This window comes from Homarus americanus, unplaced genomic scaffold (genome assembly GCF_018991925.1).
Source record: "Homarus americanus isolate GMGI-L3 unplaced genomic scaffold, GMGI_Hamer_2.0 scaffold34739, whole genome shotgun sequence".
Classification (NCBI taxonomy): Eukaryota; Metazoa; Arthropoda; class Malacostraca; order Decapoda; family Nephropidae; genus Homarus; species Homarus americanus.
The window spans coordinates 201,114-216,209 of record NW_024737434.1 but is presented as its reverse complement, the minus strand read 5'-3'; the positions used below and the strand labels follow the sequence as shown (position 1 = coordinate 216,209).

Genomic DNA, 15,096 nt, shown 5'->3' with positions numbered 1-15,096 from the left:
TCTTGAAGAAAATTGAACATAAACAAGGAAAGAATTTATTGTCTAGGCTTAAAAATGTAAATACAATCAAATGATACCCTTCTTTCCTTCCTTCCTCTCTCTCTTCCTTCCTTCCCTTCCCTTCCCCTTCCTCCTAGAGTCCTGCAGAACACGTCATTATAACAGGCAAGCAAGACGTAACTAAGTGCTACCCCGTGTTGTTATAATGCACATGATACAATGATTCTGTCTCCTGATTAAAATACATTTCTCATGGTAATTAATGTTCCCTAATGGCGTATTGTAAGCAGGAATGAAATGGTAATGTGCTGGAGAATTAAACGTGAGAGTTGCGTAAGGTAGACGTAGTTAAGAAGGGAGGAAGGCAGAGATAAGATAATAAAGAGAGAGATAGACATGGATAAACATATAAAAATAAGAGAAATAAAGACATAATCTAATAAATGAAAAAGACATAATAATGATAATAAACATAAATACAAACATGGATAAACAACACTACAAGACAAACGCACATAACTAAATAAATACACAGTTTGGGTTGAGTTTGGCTCCGTAATTTGTGTAACTAAAGGTGATTTTTGATGTGAGTTTGATCAGAGGTTGTGGAAGCTGGGTCGATGGCACGGTTGATAGGATTCAGAGTTAGGAGATCAAAATCAACTTCTTTTTCATGTGTATAGAAATTTGCATATTTTTTAGGCTCGTGATTCATCTCGTATTTACAAACACTCTATGACTTAAAAAAAAACACACATATACAGAAATGCTTTAATCGTGATGTCGTAGATACAGTTTTTTTTTAATATATATATATCTATACTTAATAATGAAAGGAAATTATTATATGTGAAAAATTTTTACGATACAAGTGAAAAAAAAAATAATTTCACTTAAATATGAAAGTTATGATTATTTCATTACTAGTGAGAGTGATGGCTCTGTTGTTACATGATAGTAATGTTTTGACTGTTCGTTAGGTACTTAACTATCGTGTGTTTATTAAGTGTAGTATTAGTAGTAGTAGTAGTAGTAGTAGTAGTAGTAGTAATTGTAGTAGGAATTAGTAGTTGTTGCAGCTTCATTCCTCTGGTGTTTACAACCTTTGGTGAAGGTAATAACCCCAGGTAATGCCTCATACACTTCATAATATCACACAGGTATATCTATCACCTAAACAAACAAATTATCCAATTAGGTAATTTACCCACACTAATAATTACCACCTGTCTACACCCTAATTATTATATAACCACACCTTCTTAATTAATAATATAACATTTAATAATAATCCCACATATTATATCACTTTAAAACGTAAACAAACTACAGATTCACATTATTATAGGTATTCAAATATATTTCTATTACCTCTATAATTATTTTATTTCCCAGGAACGTAGATATTGTTAGTTACGTATAATCGTATGTGTTTTATATTGATTTTATTACGGGCTATTCATTATGGCTTGTATAGAATGAGACTGTGTGTGTGTGTGTGTGTGTGTGTGTGTGTGTGTGTGTGTGTGTGGTGATTCATGAACAACAGTACCTTAGGAGTTGATTGGATGGTCTTATCAACTGGTACAGGTGAGGTAAAGAACTGAATGAACTATATAAACACTTCTACCGGGTGTCTATCTGTCAATCTTTCTGTGTGTGGGATGAGGGGACGACAGGACCCCCCCCCCCCAAGAGACGTGAGTCCTATTGGCTACTACTCAACTTGCAGAGTCCTTCCAGAGTACGAGTAATTACGAGTCTCGGTAAAGGATGTCATGATGTGTCAACCATTTTAACTAATATCAAAAAGCCAACTCTGTCTTAGTCACTCGTTAACCAAAGACTACTGTAAGTCAACCAAAGACTCATTACGTCAACCAAAGACTACAGCTATCCATCTTATAGTCTCTTCTCGTCCCCCATCCTCTGCTCGTAGGACTATACTAGTGAGAGAGTAAGCTAAAGACACACATACAACCGAAGGACAACACCATTATGACCATAGTTAAGGAGAAGAGATTAAACAAGATCCTGTTCATCCTCAGAGCCTTCTTGTTGCAGTTAACTTGGACAGGTGAAGAGTTACTGCTGGCGCCGCCCATCAAGGAGCCAACGGGAGCTACCTTGATGTTCGTAGCTGGGTGTCTCAAGCGGAGGACCTCGATGTAAACAAGAGAGATGATGATGGTGAAGTCCTCGGAGATCAGGGCCACAAACCACACGTCTATCAGCTTGAGGTAGGCCGTTTTAGGAATTGATTGGCTGGTTTGGGTGAAGAATGTTGCCAGGACCAGGAGTGATGTTAGGGATACCATAATGCGATCCTGAAAGATGATGATTGATAATGATATATATTTATGACGTTATAATTAACTATCTATAAGACAGTTAGTCGTAAAAAAAAGTTAAAAAAAAATTATCCTTAACGGGGGTTGGGTTAGGTTGGGTTAGGTTAGGCTGACTTCACCCCTATACTTAATACAAATGAGTAAATTAACCACTAACTACAACAACGAGGGGGTGGAGGGACGGGAGTAGTGTAAACAAAATCCACCTCTAATCAGGAGTTAGTAAGAGTAACACACCTGGAAATCGGCTATATCGAAGTGCAGTGTGGCCCAGCAGATAATGACAAGCATTATACTGGGAAGGAAGGTGTTGCCGATGTAATACCCGTACTGGTTCCTGAAGGAGAACTCAATCTGCAGATGTATACGTGATAAGTTTAGTTAGATTATCATTATTACATCTTTATCAGTATTATTATCAAACTGTATGTTAAAGTTGAAGTAAATACTAGAGTTTAGTTCATTATTATTACATCTATATCAGTATTAACATAATTTTAACGATTATATATGACAAAATTTAATAAAATCTCGGAGGTATTTCCATACAGCATTGTGGCTTTTGTAATAATTAGTGACGACGATGGAAAGTTTACAACACCATTACCAGAAAGAGTGACCCCGAGGAGAGGTCTGATGGGTAGAAAATGGGAATATCAACCATGGTAATTGAAAGACTTAGGGTAGACTTCGTTAAACTGATACGAGTGTCAAAGGTGAGAGTGTGAGCTGACCTTAATGTGGCTCACTTGGTTGAGGGTGTAGTTGGTGAAGGTCTCAGAGATGAGGGTGTATTCCAGCAGCTGTCGACCCCCGAGGAACTGTACCCCTGGCCCGTCCTGTAGGAGATGTGAAGTGTTATTTCCACGTCTTATCCTGTATCGTTATCACTGTCACTTGTTCCCTTCCACCATCACCACCACTTGTTCCCCTTCCACCATCACCACCACTTGTTCCCCTTCCACCATCACCACCACTAGCATCATCACTTGTTCCATTTCTCCTCTTCACCAACACCATCACCTTCACTTGTCCTCCATCACAACATCACAACAGAATCATTCCTTGTCTTCCTCCACCATCACCACCACCACTACCCCCTTGTCCTCCACCACATACACCACCCATTCTCCAACACAACACACACAATCCTCACCATCACCAAATCACAAAACACTCCTTAAAAACAAAAACACTGCAAACAAGTCCTCTTTTCTTAGTGTAAACAAAGTAAACAATTAAATCACCTGTACCTCACCTTAGTTAACACACCGAGTTCCTTCGTGACGTCTTGTATCCTGTAAACAATTAAGCAGATTTGTCGATCAAAGGGATACATCTTTAGTTTAAACTCACACTTGAAGGTAATTGTCTCCTCTCGTTGGAAAATCATCGAATTCTCTGACCCACTGTACACCACATCTGTAAAAAAAAAAGGATAATTATGTCAAGGTGAATAAGGTAAAAAAAAAAAGGTAATTATTGATTGTTATGATGATTTTGTCAAGGTAATTAAAGATGGTCAGTGTGGTGTGGTTGACAGGGTGTGGTAGAGATAAGGATGGTGTGGTAGAGATAAGGATGGTAATGATGGCAGTCCTCACCTTCCCGTATGGTTGTGTCATCATCTGGTAGAGGTTCAGAGGTTTTGGTCACGTAAACAGTCTGGGTTTGAGAGGTGGACTGGGCAGCACTTAATGTTCCATCCTCCACCTTCATAACTGGCGTCCATACCTGACTCAACACCTTGATCTTATTAGCTAGAAAATTATCCTGTAGGTTACTGAACTTTAACCTTCTATCCTGCCATTTAAGCTTGAGAAAAACATCAATGCTTATGGTGAAGGAGACTAAGCTGAATTCCCTGACGGAGGTAACGTTTAGAGAAAAGTAAATCGGGAGAGGTTTGGCATTTAGAGTAGGTGGGGGGAGACCGGAGGAGTAACCTGTAGGTACTAGAGCAACGTTACAGTTCATCTCATCACTCTGGTCCTCACAGTCGACACTCAGGTCACAGCGGTGGTTCTTGTTGATACACGAGCCGTCATCACAGGTGTATTCGTTGTCATGGCAAGACGTCAGCAATAACTTCACCTGTTGAGAGATAATCACCTTTGATGAGTTGTTATGATCGAATACCTAACTAATACATGTTCTACCTGTGTGTGTGTGTGTGTGTGTGTGTGTGTGTGTGTGTACCAGATATTATAGGATTGTATTAGTTGTGTATTTATGTTATTACTGAGCTTCTATAACAGCGCTTCTATAACAGCGCTTCTATAACTCCACTTCATTAACTGCGCTTCAACACCTGCACTGAGGTCTTAAACACAAGTCCATCAACAATCAAACGAAAGACAAAATTTACTCCACAAATCACTACGTCACTATGTAAACAAGAACCTGTACTCTTATACCATACAGGTTAACAAGTCATTAACCTGGCCAACACGTCCCCATCACCGGAACAACCTAACACACACACACACACACACACACACACACACACACACACACACACACACACACACTGGAAGATAACACTAACCTAACTAAACCCCTTCACTACAGAGACACTACTTTTTTAACATTTTCTTTAGTTAACGTTAAAGAATGAGAGCAAAAGGGGGAGGTCACTGAACGCTGGTTAACCTCTGCTGCAATACCCTCCTCCATCCTCTCACCCTCTGCAGTATTTTCCTCGCACAAATGATATCTATAAATCACCAAATAAAAATATCATCTAACATCAAACTACTGTAGATAAACGCTACTGAAACGCTTTTTATTTTAGTCCAACAACAGGTCAGTGACATGGTACCACAAGTTATCCTCATACTCCGGTGTTTAGATATTGAATAACGAGACCTTAGGTTAGGTTTGGTTAGGTTAGGTCATTCTCAAACTCTAAGTGTTAAGCTAGACCTCAAGTGTTACAGCGTTGTGTTCCAGTATCAGCAACACCCAAAAAACAGTAGGTAATAGTATTGTATATAATTAAGATATTTGTTTTCATTCATAAGACCAAACCATCTGTCCATTCTGGTGTGTCTATCTGTCTATCTGTCTATCTGTCTGTCTGTCTATCTGTCTGTCTGTCTATCTGTCTGTCTGTCTCCTGAAAATATGATCCTGGTTATAACTTTGATAAATGATGAACAGTATACAGGTAAATTTACACTAATTCATCATATACACAGACAGCAGCACAGGTATATAAATAATGTGTATAGTTCAGGTATAAACAATGGTATAATGATTTCGTTTAGTATTTTTTTTTTCATATGATCTAAAAATATTATTGAAGGGTTTTGTCGACGCTAATATCAAGGGGATAATCTGGTAATAGTGTAATTGTTTAGGTGTGTTAATGAGCGTACACCTGGGACTAACCTCTTTCTGTCTACATATGTCACTCGCCTGTCTACACCTGTCACTCACCTGTCTACACCTGTCAGTCACCTCTTTCTGTGTATATCTGTCACTCACCTTTTTCTGTCTATACATGTCATTCACCTGTCTACACCTGTCACTCACCTCTTTCTGTCTACATATGTCACTCGCCTGTCTACACCTGTCACTCGCCTGTCTACACCTGTCACTCACCTCTTTCTGTCTACACCTGTCCCCGTAGATGTACCAGGTGTGGACGCCGACCGGGTACTCGCCTTTCCACTGGGACTGCATCATGGCTCGCAAGCCCTGATAGAGTCGACTTCTCATGATCCACGAGTCGTTTTGTTTCTGCATAACTACGTGAGCCAACCCGTCAAACGTGAGCTCATAGTTCTCATTGTCACGGAAGGAGAAGAGACGATCGAACATGGAGTCTTTGCAGAGTCCACGGAGCCTCATCTCGGGGTGGGTAGTGAAGTTACACAGAATACAAGTCTCTATATCACAGGGGCAGGCGGCCCATTTATACCTGTCGTGAGTTACAGCGGCGATACATTGGAACTCTGGTGTAACAGTTCTGTATTCTCTCAGAAACTGGTACCATTGTATTGGTGTTCCGTCAGTGAGTTTCTGCCACACCCTTGTTGTCAGGTTGCCTCCAGAACCAATCCAATATAGGTGAGTCCAGATGTCGTCACACTGGTCTTTAAATCTGATGAATTTATCGAAGAAATAAGCATTCGTCTCAGCATCTTCAGGGAGGATGAGATGACCCTTGAGCTTCCTACACCAGGAGTAAGCCCGCTGGAACACCATCTTCTGGGCGAAAAACAGATAGAACCCAGTGACGTGATTACTACACATTTCATTCATCAATATCGTCCTGTTTGTGGTCGGGCCCTTGAGCTCTATATTGTTGCTGGACAGATCGATGAGTGGCTTCTTCAGGTTAGGTATGTCTCTACAGTTGAGTAATTCGTTCATCTGTTTGGGGTGTAGGGCGACATCATATACCCTGTAGTCTGCTATCTCACCATCCAAGGTCTCCAGTACGATAAAGTCTCCTTCTAGTGAGTACAACTTCTGTCCCACCACCAGACGCCCCCCACCACGCACCTCCAGTCGCTTGTCAGGACCCAGCTGCCACGTGGGTACCTTCAGCTCCACCTGGTACACCTACATCAGGAAGAATACATCAAGAGTTACTGTATTCGTCTGCCTTGTTCTTACGTATTGTTCAAGGATTTATTTTTTGTATCGTTGAGGATTTTAACTGGAATAATTTTTGTTTCCCCAAGTATTTGTTTTATTTGTAATATTTCTAGTGGGAATAGCGATCACCTGAATAATAGACACCCTAGTTTATTTCACCTGAAGATTATATTCATCCTAATACTACTACGAGAGTTAGATTAGCTTTAGGTTAGTGTTAGATTAAATTAGCTTAGTTTAGGTTAGATTAGATTCTCAACCTAACCTAACACTACCTTGACCTAAACCAAACGTCCTATAGTCGAGGGAAAAATTTCAAGAATTGTTACCAGATCATCATATATAACCAGCAGGATCCGGGTCTCCAGGTTGAGGGAGACGGAGATGTGTTGCCAAGTAAACATTCTTAGCTTGAACTTGAAGGCCTCAGACACCAGCCCTCCACAACACTGTACGTGCATATCCTTCTTCTTGGGCACCAGTTCTGTGTGTGTTGGGTTAGGTTTGGTTAGATTAGGTTGGAGGGATAACGTATATGTCTAAATATTATTGGCATTTTATAATAATTAGTAGTAACAGTTATTTTTAGTTTACAGGATCGTTTAGAGGAGGAAAAACAGACATACCGACAAACAGCTCTTCATTGCAGCCTTCGACGGCATAGTTGAGGAGTGGGATGTGAGAGGTGACCCGACGTAGCCTTAAGTGTACCACCATCGTCATCTACAACAACAACTTATTAATACAACTAACATACAGACGACATGTGTATGATAAGGTATGATAAGGTATAAAGGATTTTTCTAACCCCGCTCTCTTTTTCTTCTAGTTTTGCCTTGTGATTGGCTAGTTAGAGATACACGTAATGAAGCTCTATAGATTGACCAATAATATTGCATCGACTGAAGATACTGCCACATTAGCCAATCATAACACCATACGTCATATTAGTGGGTGTGGCCTAATCTGAGTCCTCCAGTATATAAGCTCTCATCCCCAAGAACTTTAGTGACCGTTCCAGTCTTGTTCTGATAGGTATAGAGTGTTAGGTCTCTGATTCACAGGTGTTAATGAGTCTCAAGGTGGTGGTTGTTGTGATGAAGGTAAACCTCTACACCTTGATTTAATTACCTGTTTTAAGTATCTCTTATCGGGATCTCACCTGTGATTTGATTACAAGAGGAAATAATTAAGGTGTGTGGCAACGTTGAAATATTACGGACCTAATAGATAGATAGATAGATAGATAGATTATGCAGGAATAGTTTAGTACCACACACCTACCTGGCCAAGATGACACCTGTGGAAGGGCCAGGCGGTTCCCTTGACACCAGCGGGCCACCTACCTGACGAAGGGCCACCTACCTGACGAAGGAGAGGAAAGTCGCCCAGCCCAGTGTCCAGAAAACTCTCCGTCGTGGCCACATCACCAGTCTGGAACCTGACCACGCTCACTCTCCGCCCACCTGTAGAACACGCCCACAGGATCATACATAATGCTCTAACACGCCCACAAGATAGTGAAACCTCTATTTAACGGACAATATTTAAGATGGTAGTCCGTTAGATCGCGAGTCCGTTATATGGAGGCTTCATTCTATAATACTGTATTTCCATGTCTCTATGATAACTCTGGTTAGGTTAGGTTAGGTTAGGTTAGGTTAGGTTAGGTTAGGTTAGGTTAGGTTAGGTTAGGTTAGCTTAGGTTAGGGTAGGTTAGGTTAGGTTAGGTTAGGTTAGGTTTAGGTTAGATTAGCGAGTATACTGTACTTACTTGCCGCCATCGCCACCGTCCCTATCGCGAACAGGGTCCACGCCACACCTCTTGACCACACCATCTGTAATATAACACACCTGACTACACCACACCTGGGCTACTGAGGAAGTTAATTTTACTCTGATTCACCATAAAACACAGACACCAGTACAGGTATATAAGAGAGAGAGAGAGAGGTCTTGATAGTGTAGTTCCCGTATGTGTGTGTGTGTGTGTGTGTGTCTGTGTGTGTGTGTGTGTGACCTTTAAACCATTGGATGTTACTTATCAGACCCCCCAGAATTAGCCCCTTCCCATTTCCTCTCCTCCCTCCTCTCCTTCTCCTTCCCTTCCTCCTTCTCCCCCTTTCTCCTCTTCCTCCCCTCCCCTTCCTTTCCCCCTCCCCCTCTCACCCCCCCCCCCATAGTTCGTGGCCGTCAACGTAAGAGCCATCGTCTTGTGTACACACCCGTTTGAATCGACTACCTTCCATCACCTAATACAAATATTTAGTTTTATTTGCTGTAAAATACTATGGAATGACTTCTAGAGTTTAGTTCCTTCGATGCAAATTCTTCATTGATAATAGGAAAATGGAAATGGCTGTACGCGTCAAGTATGTGAGTCAAGTATGTGAGTCAAGTATGTGAGTCAAGTATGTGAGTCAAGTATGTGAGTCAAGTCTGTGAGTCAAGTCTGTGAGTCAAGTCTGTGGTAAAAATGTTTCCTTGTATCTTTAAGTTTATTTCTCAGTAACTAGTAAGAACTTTTCCCTGATGTCTGTTTTGTTATGTGAGGACGCCGACCCCTCCATACAACTTGTCCAGGATCGTCGGTGATGTTTGTTACTGCACTGTCTTGGTTTGTAAATGATTTCTAAGCAGCCAATCACCACCTCTCTTGATTATGACGTGGTTCGCAAACAGCCAATTACCACTTCTTTTTTGTTATGACGTAATTCACAATCAGACTAATCACCCCCCTCTCTTGGTTATGACGTAATTCACAATCAACCAATCACCACCTCTCTTGGTTATGACGTAATTCACAATCAGCCAATCACCCCCTACACCCTTTTTCTTAAAACGTATATTCTATATATGGCTCCTGAACACTATTCCCAATATAGCTTTTAGCTCCAATATTTCACGGTTGTTTCAATAACTTTTTAACCTTTATCGAATTAACAAGAATCCATGTTATATCAGACCCACAACGAGATTATAAAGTAACTATAGTTAATAATTAACCTTAAAACCTGGTGATTATTTACACAGTACAGTTTAACACATAACATTACCTTTAAAAATTATACATTCTGAATCGCCTTCCGGTATAATTATTAACAAAACACCAATCAATATTTTTAAACTTACAATATAACCCATGAAACTAAATAAACTAAATAAAATAAGTAACAATACATAAGAAGACAATAATTAAAGAGGAATTGTTGATTTATGAGATGAATTAATGCACCGCAGAGGGAGAGGGAGAGGGAGGGGGAGGGCTTTGTCGAGGAAGATTTTTTTTTGATGAGAAATATTGGTGGTTATTGAAGATGTGAGATACTATGAGATTTAGTGTAGTAGTTAATGATGATAATGAGAAATATTATGGTTAACAAACATATATCAAGGAATACACGTCAACAAAAACAATTACCAAACACATCAACAAACACACTTAATAAACACACTCAACAAACACACTCAACAAACACACTCAACAAACACACTCAACAAACACACTCAACAAACGCACTCAACAAACACACTAACAAACACACACACACTCAACAAACACACCAACAAGCACACTCACTCAACAAACACACTCAACAAACACACTCAACAAACACACTCAACAAACACACTCAACAAACACCTCTCAACAAACACACTCAACAAACACACTCAACAAACACACTAACAAACACATCAACAAACACACTCAATAAACACACCAACAAACATACTTAACAAACACACTAACAAACACATCAACAAACACACTCAACAAACACACCAACAAACACACTCAACAAACACACTCAACAAACACACCAACAAACACACTCAACAAACACATCAACAAACACACTCCACAAACACACTCAACAAACATACTTAACAAACACACTCAATAAACACACCAACAAACACACTCAACAAACACACCAACAAGCACACTCACTCAACAAACACACACCAACGCACTCACCAACGTAAACCAATACAGAGCGACCAATGGACTCTTACGCCCCAACGCACTTCACTGAGGGAGTTCCGCCGATAAAGTGTCCCCAGTATATGAACTTCCTCGTGTCTCACTTCTGCCATCTGACTTCAGGAACGAATGAACTTTGGACTTATGTAGACGAACTCACACACACACACACACACACACACACACACACACACACACACACACACGTTCATTCGTACACACTTGAAAACACAGGATAATGGTGGCAGGTGTGTAATGATGGTAACAGGTGTGTGATGATGGTGACAGGTGTGTGATGATGATGACAGGTGTGTGATGATGGTGACAGGTGTGTGATGATGGTGACAGGTGTGTGATGATGGTAACAGGTGTGTGATGATGGTAACAGGTGTGTGATGATGATGATGACAGGTGTGTGATGATGATAACAGGTGTGTAATGTTGGTACAGGTGTGTGATGATGGTGACAGGTGTGATGATGATAACAGGTGTGTGTGGTGTTGGTAACATAGTGTGTGATGATGGTGACAGGTGTGTTTGAGATATATTATTGTTGCTTTGTTTTACTTTACATTTGTCGTGTATCTAATGTTCAGTATTTGCTTTATAATAACAATGAAGATCTTAACATTTTTGTAACGTTCAACCAAAATTACTAATGAAAATATAAGTGTTTGAACCTAATACATTCATAAACATCTATACTAAAAGAACGTTCATTGTACCTTAATATGTATGATTATTATCTCATTAAGGTATCTCATTAGTGAGGTGATTAGTGTCGCATAATTACGTTTACCTGTTGGCGTACCTGTGTTGAGCTGAGAAGAGGGTGGGGTGAGAGTTGATTGAGTAAGCGGTGAGATAGGTGACGAGTGTGGTGGTAGAGGTGGCGGAGTGTGTGGTGGTAGAGGTGGGGAGTGTGTGGTGGTAGAGGTGGCGAGGTGTGGTGGTAGAGGTGGCGAGTGTGTGGTGGTAGAGGTGCTGTGTGTGGTGGTAGAGGTGGCGAGTGATGGTGGTAGAGGTGGCGAGTGGTGGTGGTAGAGGTGGCGAGTGGTGGTGATCTGACCAATCATTTTGTAGTAATATTTTTGTCTTTTGTTTTCTTAACTTTCAATATTTTGTTTTTGTTTATCGTTATGTAGTCTGAGAAATGGTTATTGTTGTTATTGTTATTATTAGTGTTGTTGTTGTTGTAGTAATTTAGTACAAGGTGGTTTACTATTACTATTACTATTACTATTACTATTACTATTACTATTATTCATGAGATGGAAAAGTTAAATTGGACTCCTCTCTCGACTAAGACTACTCCGTGTGGATAAGGGTTACTTAATATAGATAAAGTCAGATATGTAGAGAGAGTTAAACATAATTTACTACATAATCACAAACCTTTAAAAAGTTATAACAATAATAACAAAATTATCCATATTTCGCAAGAGACTATATTCAGTTTCAAAGCTTTATATAACGATTAACCCTAAAAGCTTGACGATAACACGTAAAAAGGCAAGCTTAAATGGCTACAAGAACCTTATCCATACTCAGTCCACAATTGTTCTCTCAAGCTTTTCATTAATAAACAGCTTAGTTTCCTTAGTTTCATCAATAGGGACAAACATTTCTTTAATTACACTCAAAATATTCTTCAAGTCATAATTTATCTAACCTTCTGTTTATCTTCCCTGAGTGATAATAACTTAATAGTTTTTCCCCTAAATATCTAGAGTATTTTTCCCTGCCTTAAATAACTTACCGAGATATTCTTTCCTTGTCTGACGTCAATTTTCCTTCCCTTTCTCTAGGTACTGCTGCTTGAGATATGATTTTTCCCCTGATCTTGCCGGATTATTTACCAGCCAGAGGGGTAGAAATGGTCCCTCAGTCACACACGTTATACACTACCTCCGTCACCGCCTCCGTCACCGCCTCCGTCACCACCATCTTCATCAGGTAAGGTCCTAATATATATATACATGATTCATCTCACCTGACGCAGTACTTCCGCGCATCAGGTGATCAATTCGATGGATTTTTTTTATTTTTAAGAGAGGATAATCCATTCCAGTCATCATATTATTGACGTGGTTATGTGTTCCAGCTGTAGGTTAAAAGAGACGTTCATAAAACAGGTATATATAAGTGTAACTCATTTTGAAAACTTTCTTTCTTTCTTTCTTTCTTTCTTTCTGTCTTTCTTTCTTTTCTATTTAAACCAATTTTCTAGTTATTTTTTAATCCATCGTTTCCCCTCGCCCTCTCTATCTCCCACCCACTCAGAGCTCATCAACCTACCAACCTCCTACGCCCCTACGATACCCATACCAACTCACAGGGGAGGGGAGGGGGGGGCTAAAAACAGTCCCACATAATGTCTCCCTAATGTCCGGAATGTCTAGATCAATCCACGGGTTCAGACAGCGCAATTAATTACCTAGACTCCCAATTCAGCCATTCGCAGTCATTTGCCATCAACACGACCACCCGTTCCTGTAGTCTGGGTTCATGGGTGTGAATTATTACGACCAGCCACTGTGACACGCTCCACCTCATTATGGAATCTCTTTACCAATACAGTGTGAAGAGCAGGATTTGTGACATGGGCTCTCCTACCTACCTACCTGTACCTACCTACCTGTACCTACCTACCTACCTACCTACCTGCCTGTACCTACCATTAACAGTGTTCTCTATCTCTACTATATTAACCAGACTACAGTTACCTTATTCCTGCTGCTTCTTGTCTGAGTGTATGTGACCTCTTCTTGTTTGGGTCCCTTACCTGTGTTGCTTAATGATAGACGATAGATTTTATCAATATACTGTAATTAGAATTTTTGGATTATAGTTGGGGGTTTTTTTATCTATCAAGTGTGTGTGTGTGTCTGTGTGTGTGTGTGTCTGTGTGTGTGTGTGTGTGTGTTTTATCCTTCTTGAGTTACTCGCCTCTAATGCTGTTTATGTATTGACTTCTACTTCAGGTTCTCCAGTAATTTTATAATATTTCCGTAACTATATTAACCCGTTTTGATGATGATGATGATGATGATGATGATGATGATGATGATGATGATGATGATGATGATGTTGATGAGGTTGATGATGATGATGATGATGATGATGATGATGATGATGATGATGATGATGATGATGATGATGTCACTTATAAACCTCTATATAAAGACCTCACATCTTAACGGGCTGATGATAATTTCTATTTGGGATGAACCTTAATGGTATCCTGGGTGATGTTAGTAGTGGCTGATAGAGTGACATTTCAACTCCCATAATACATTTTCATATTCCGGAAGGGGTGAAGTAAGGGTGGGGAAGTGAGGGTGGAGTAAAGGGTGGGGTGGTAAAGGGTGGGGGTAAGGTGGGAGTAAAATTGAGGGAGTAAAGGGTGGGGAGTAAAGGGGTAGGAGTAAAAATTGGGGAAGTAAAGGGTGCATTAAAGGGTGAGGAGTAAAGGGTGGGAGTAAAAAAGGGTGGGGGTGATGCAAGAATTGGGGGGAGACAAAAGGGTGGGGAGTAAGGGGTGGGAGGTAAGGGGTGAGGGGGGTAAGGGTGGGGGCAAGGGGTGGGGAGTAAAGGTGGGGGCAAAATTGGGAGTAAGGGTGGGAGTAAGGTGGGGGTAAGGGGTGGGAGTAAAGGGGTGGGGGTAAGGGGTGGGAGTAAGGGGTGGGAGTAAGGGTGCAGAGTGAGGGGGTGGGAGTAAAGGGGTGGGGGGTGTTAACGATTGTATACGTCATTGTGTTTATTCTGTATGGTGGTTGTATGGGTGTTGGGGGAGGGGGTCATGTTTTAATCAAGGTCAATAGCCAGTTATTATACCTATAGATAACAGGTGTTTAATGCCTTCTCCTCATCCTCCTCGCTCCTCTCCTCATACTTCCACCTCACTCTCCTCATACTTCACCTCACCCTCCTCATACTTCACCTCACCCTCCTCATACTTCACCTCACCCTCCTCATACTTCACCTCACCCTCCTCATACTTCACCTCACCCTCCTCATACTTCACCTCACCCTCCTCATACTTCACCTCACCCTCCTCATACTTCACCTCACCCTCCTCATACTTCACCTCACCCCTCCTCGCCACTTCCTCACCCTCCTCATACTTCACCTCACCCTCCTCATACTTCA

At 40.7% G+C, this 15,096-nt stretch overlaps 1 protein-coding gene across 1 annotated transcript; it reads right to left on the bottom strand.

The window, feature by feature from the left end:
- Positions 1 to 838: 838 nt before the first annotated feature.
- LOC121873427 lies at positions 839 to 12,869 on the bottom strand. Its single transcript, XM_042377007.1, has 11 exons — positions 12,704 to 12,869; positions 8,734 to 8,797; positions 8,325 to 8,425; positions 7,586 to 7,682; positions 7,289 to 7,443; positions 5,958 to 6,923; positions 3,956 to 4,445; positions 3,610 to 3,773; positions 3,086 to 3,190; positions 2,589 to 2,705; positions 839 to 2,327 (listed from the first exon to the last, which is right to left on the bottom strand). Exons 2-11 carry the CDS (start codon positions 8,795 to 8,797, stop codon positions 1,947 to 1,949), a joined length of 2,640 nt encoding a protein of 879 aa, XP_042232941.1. The 5' UTR covers positions 12,704 to 12,869; the 3' UTR covers positions 839 to 1,946.
- Positions 12,870 to 15,096: the final 2,227 nt, after the last annotated feature.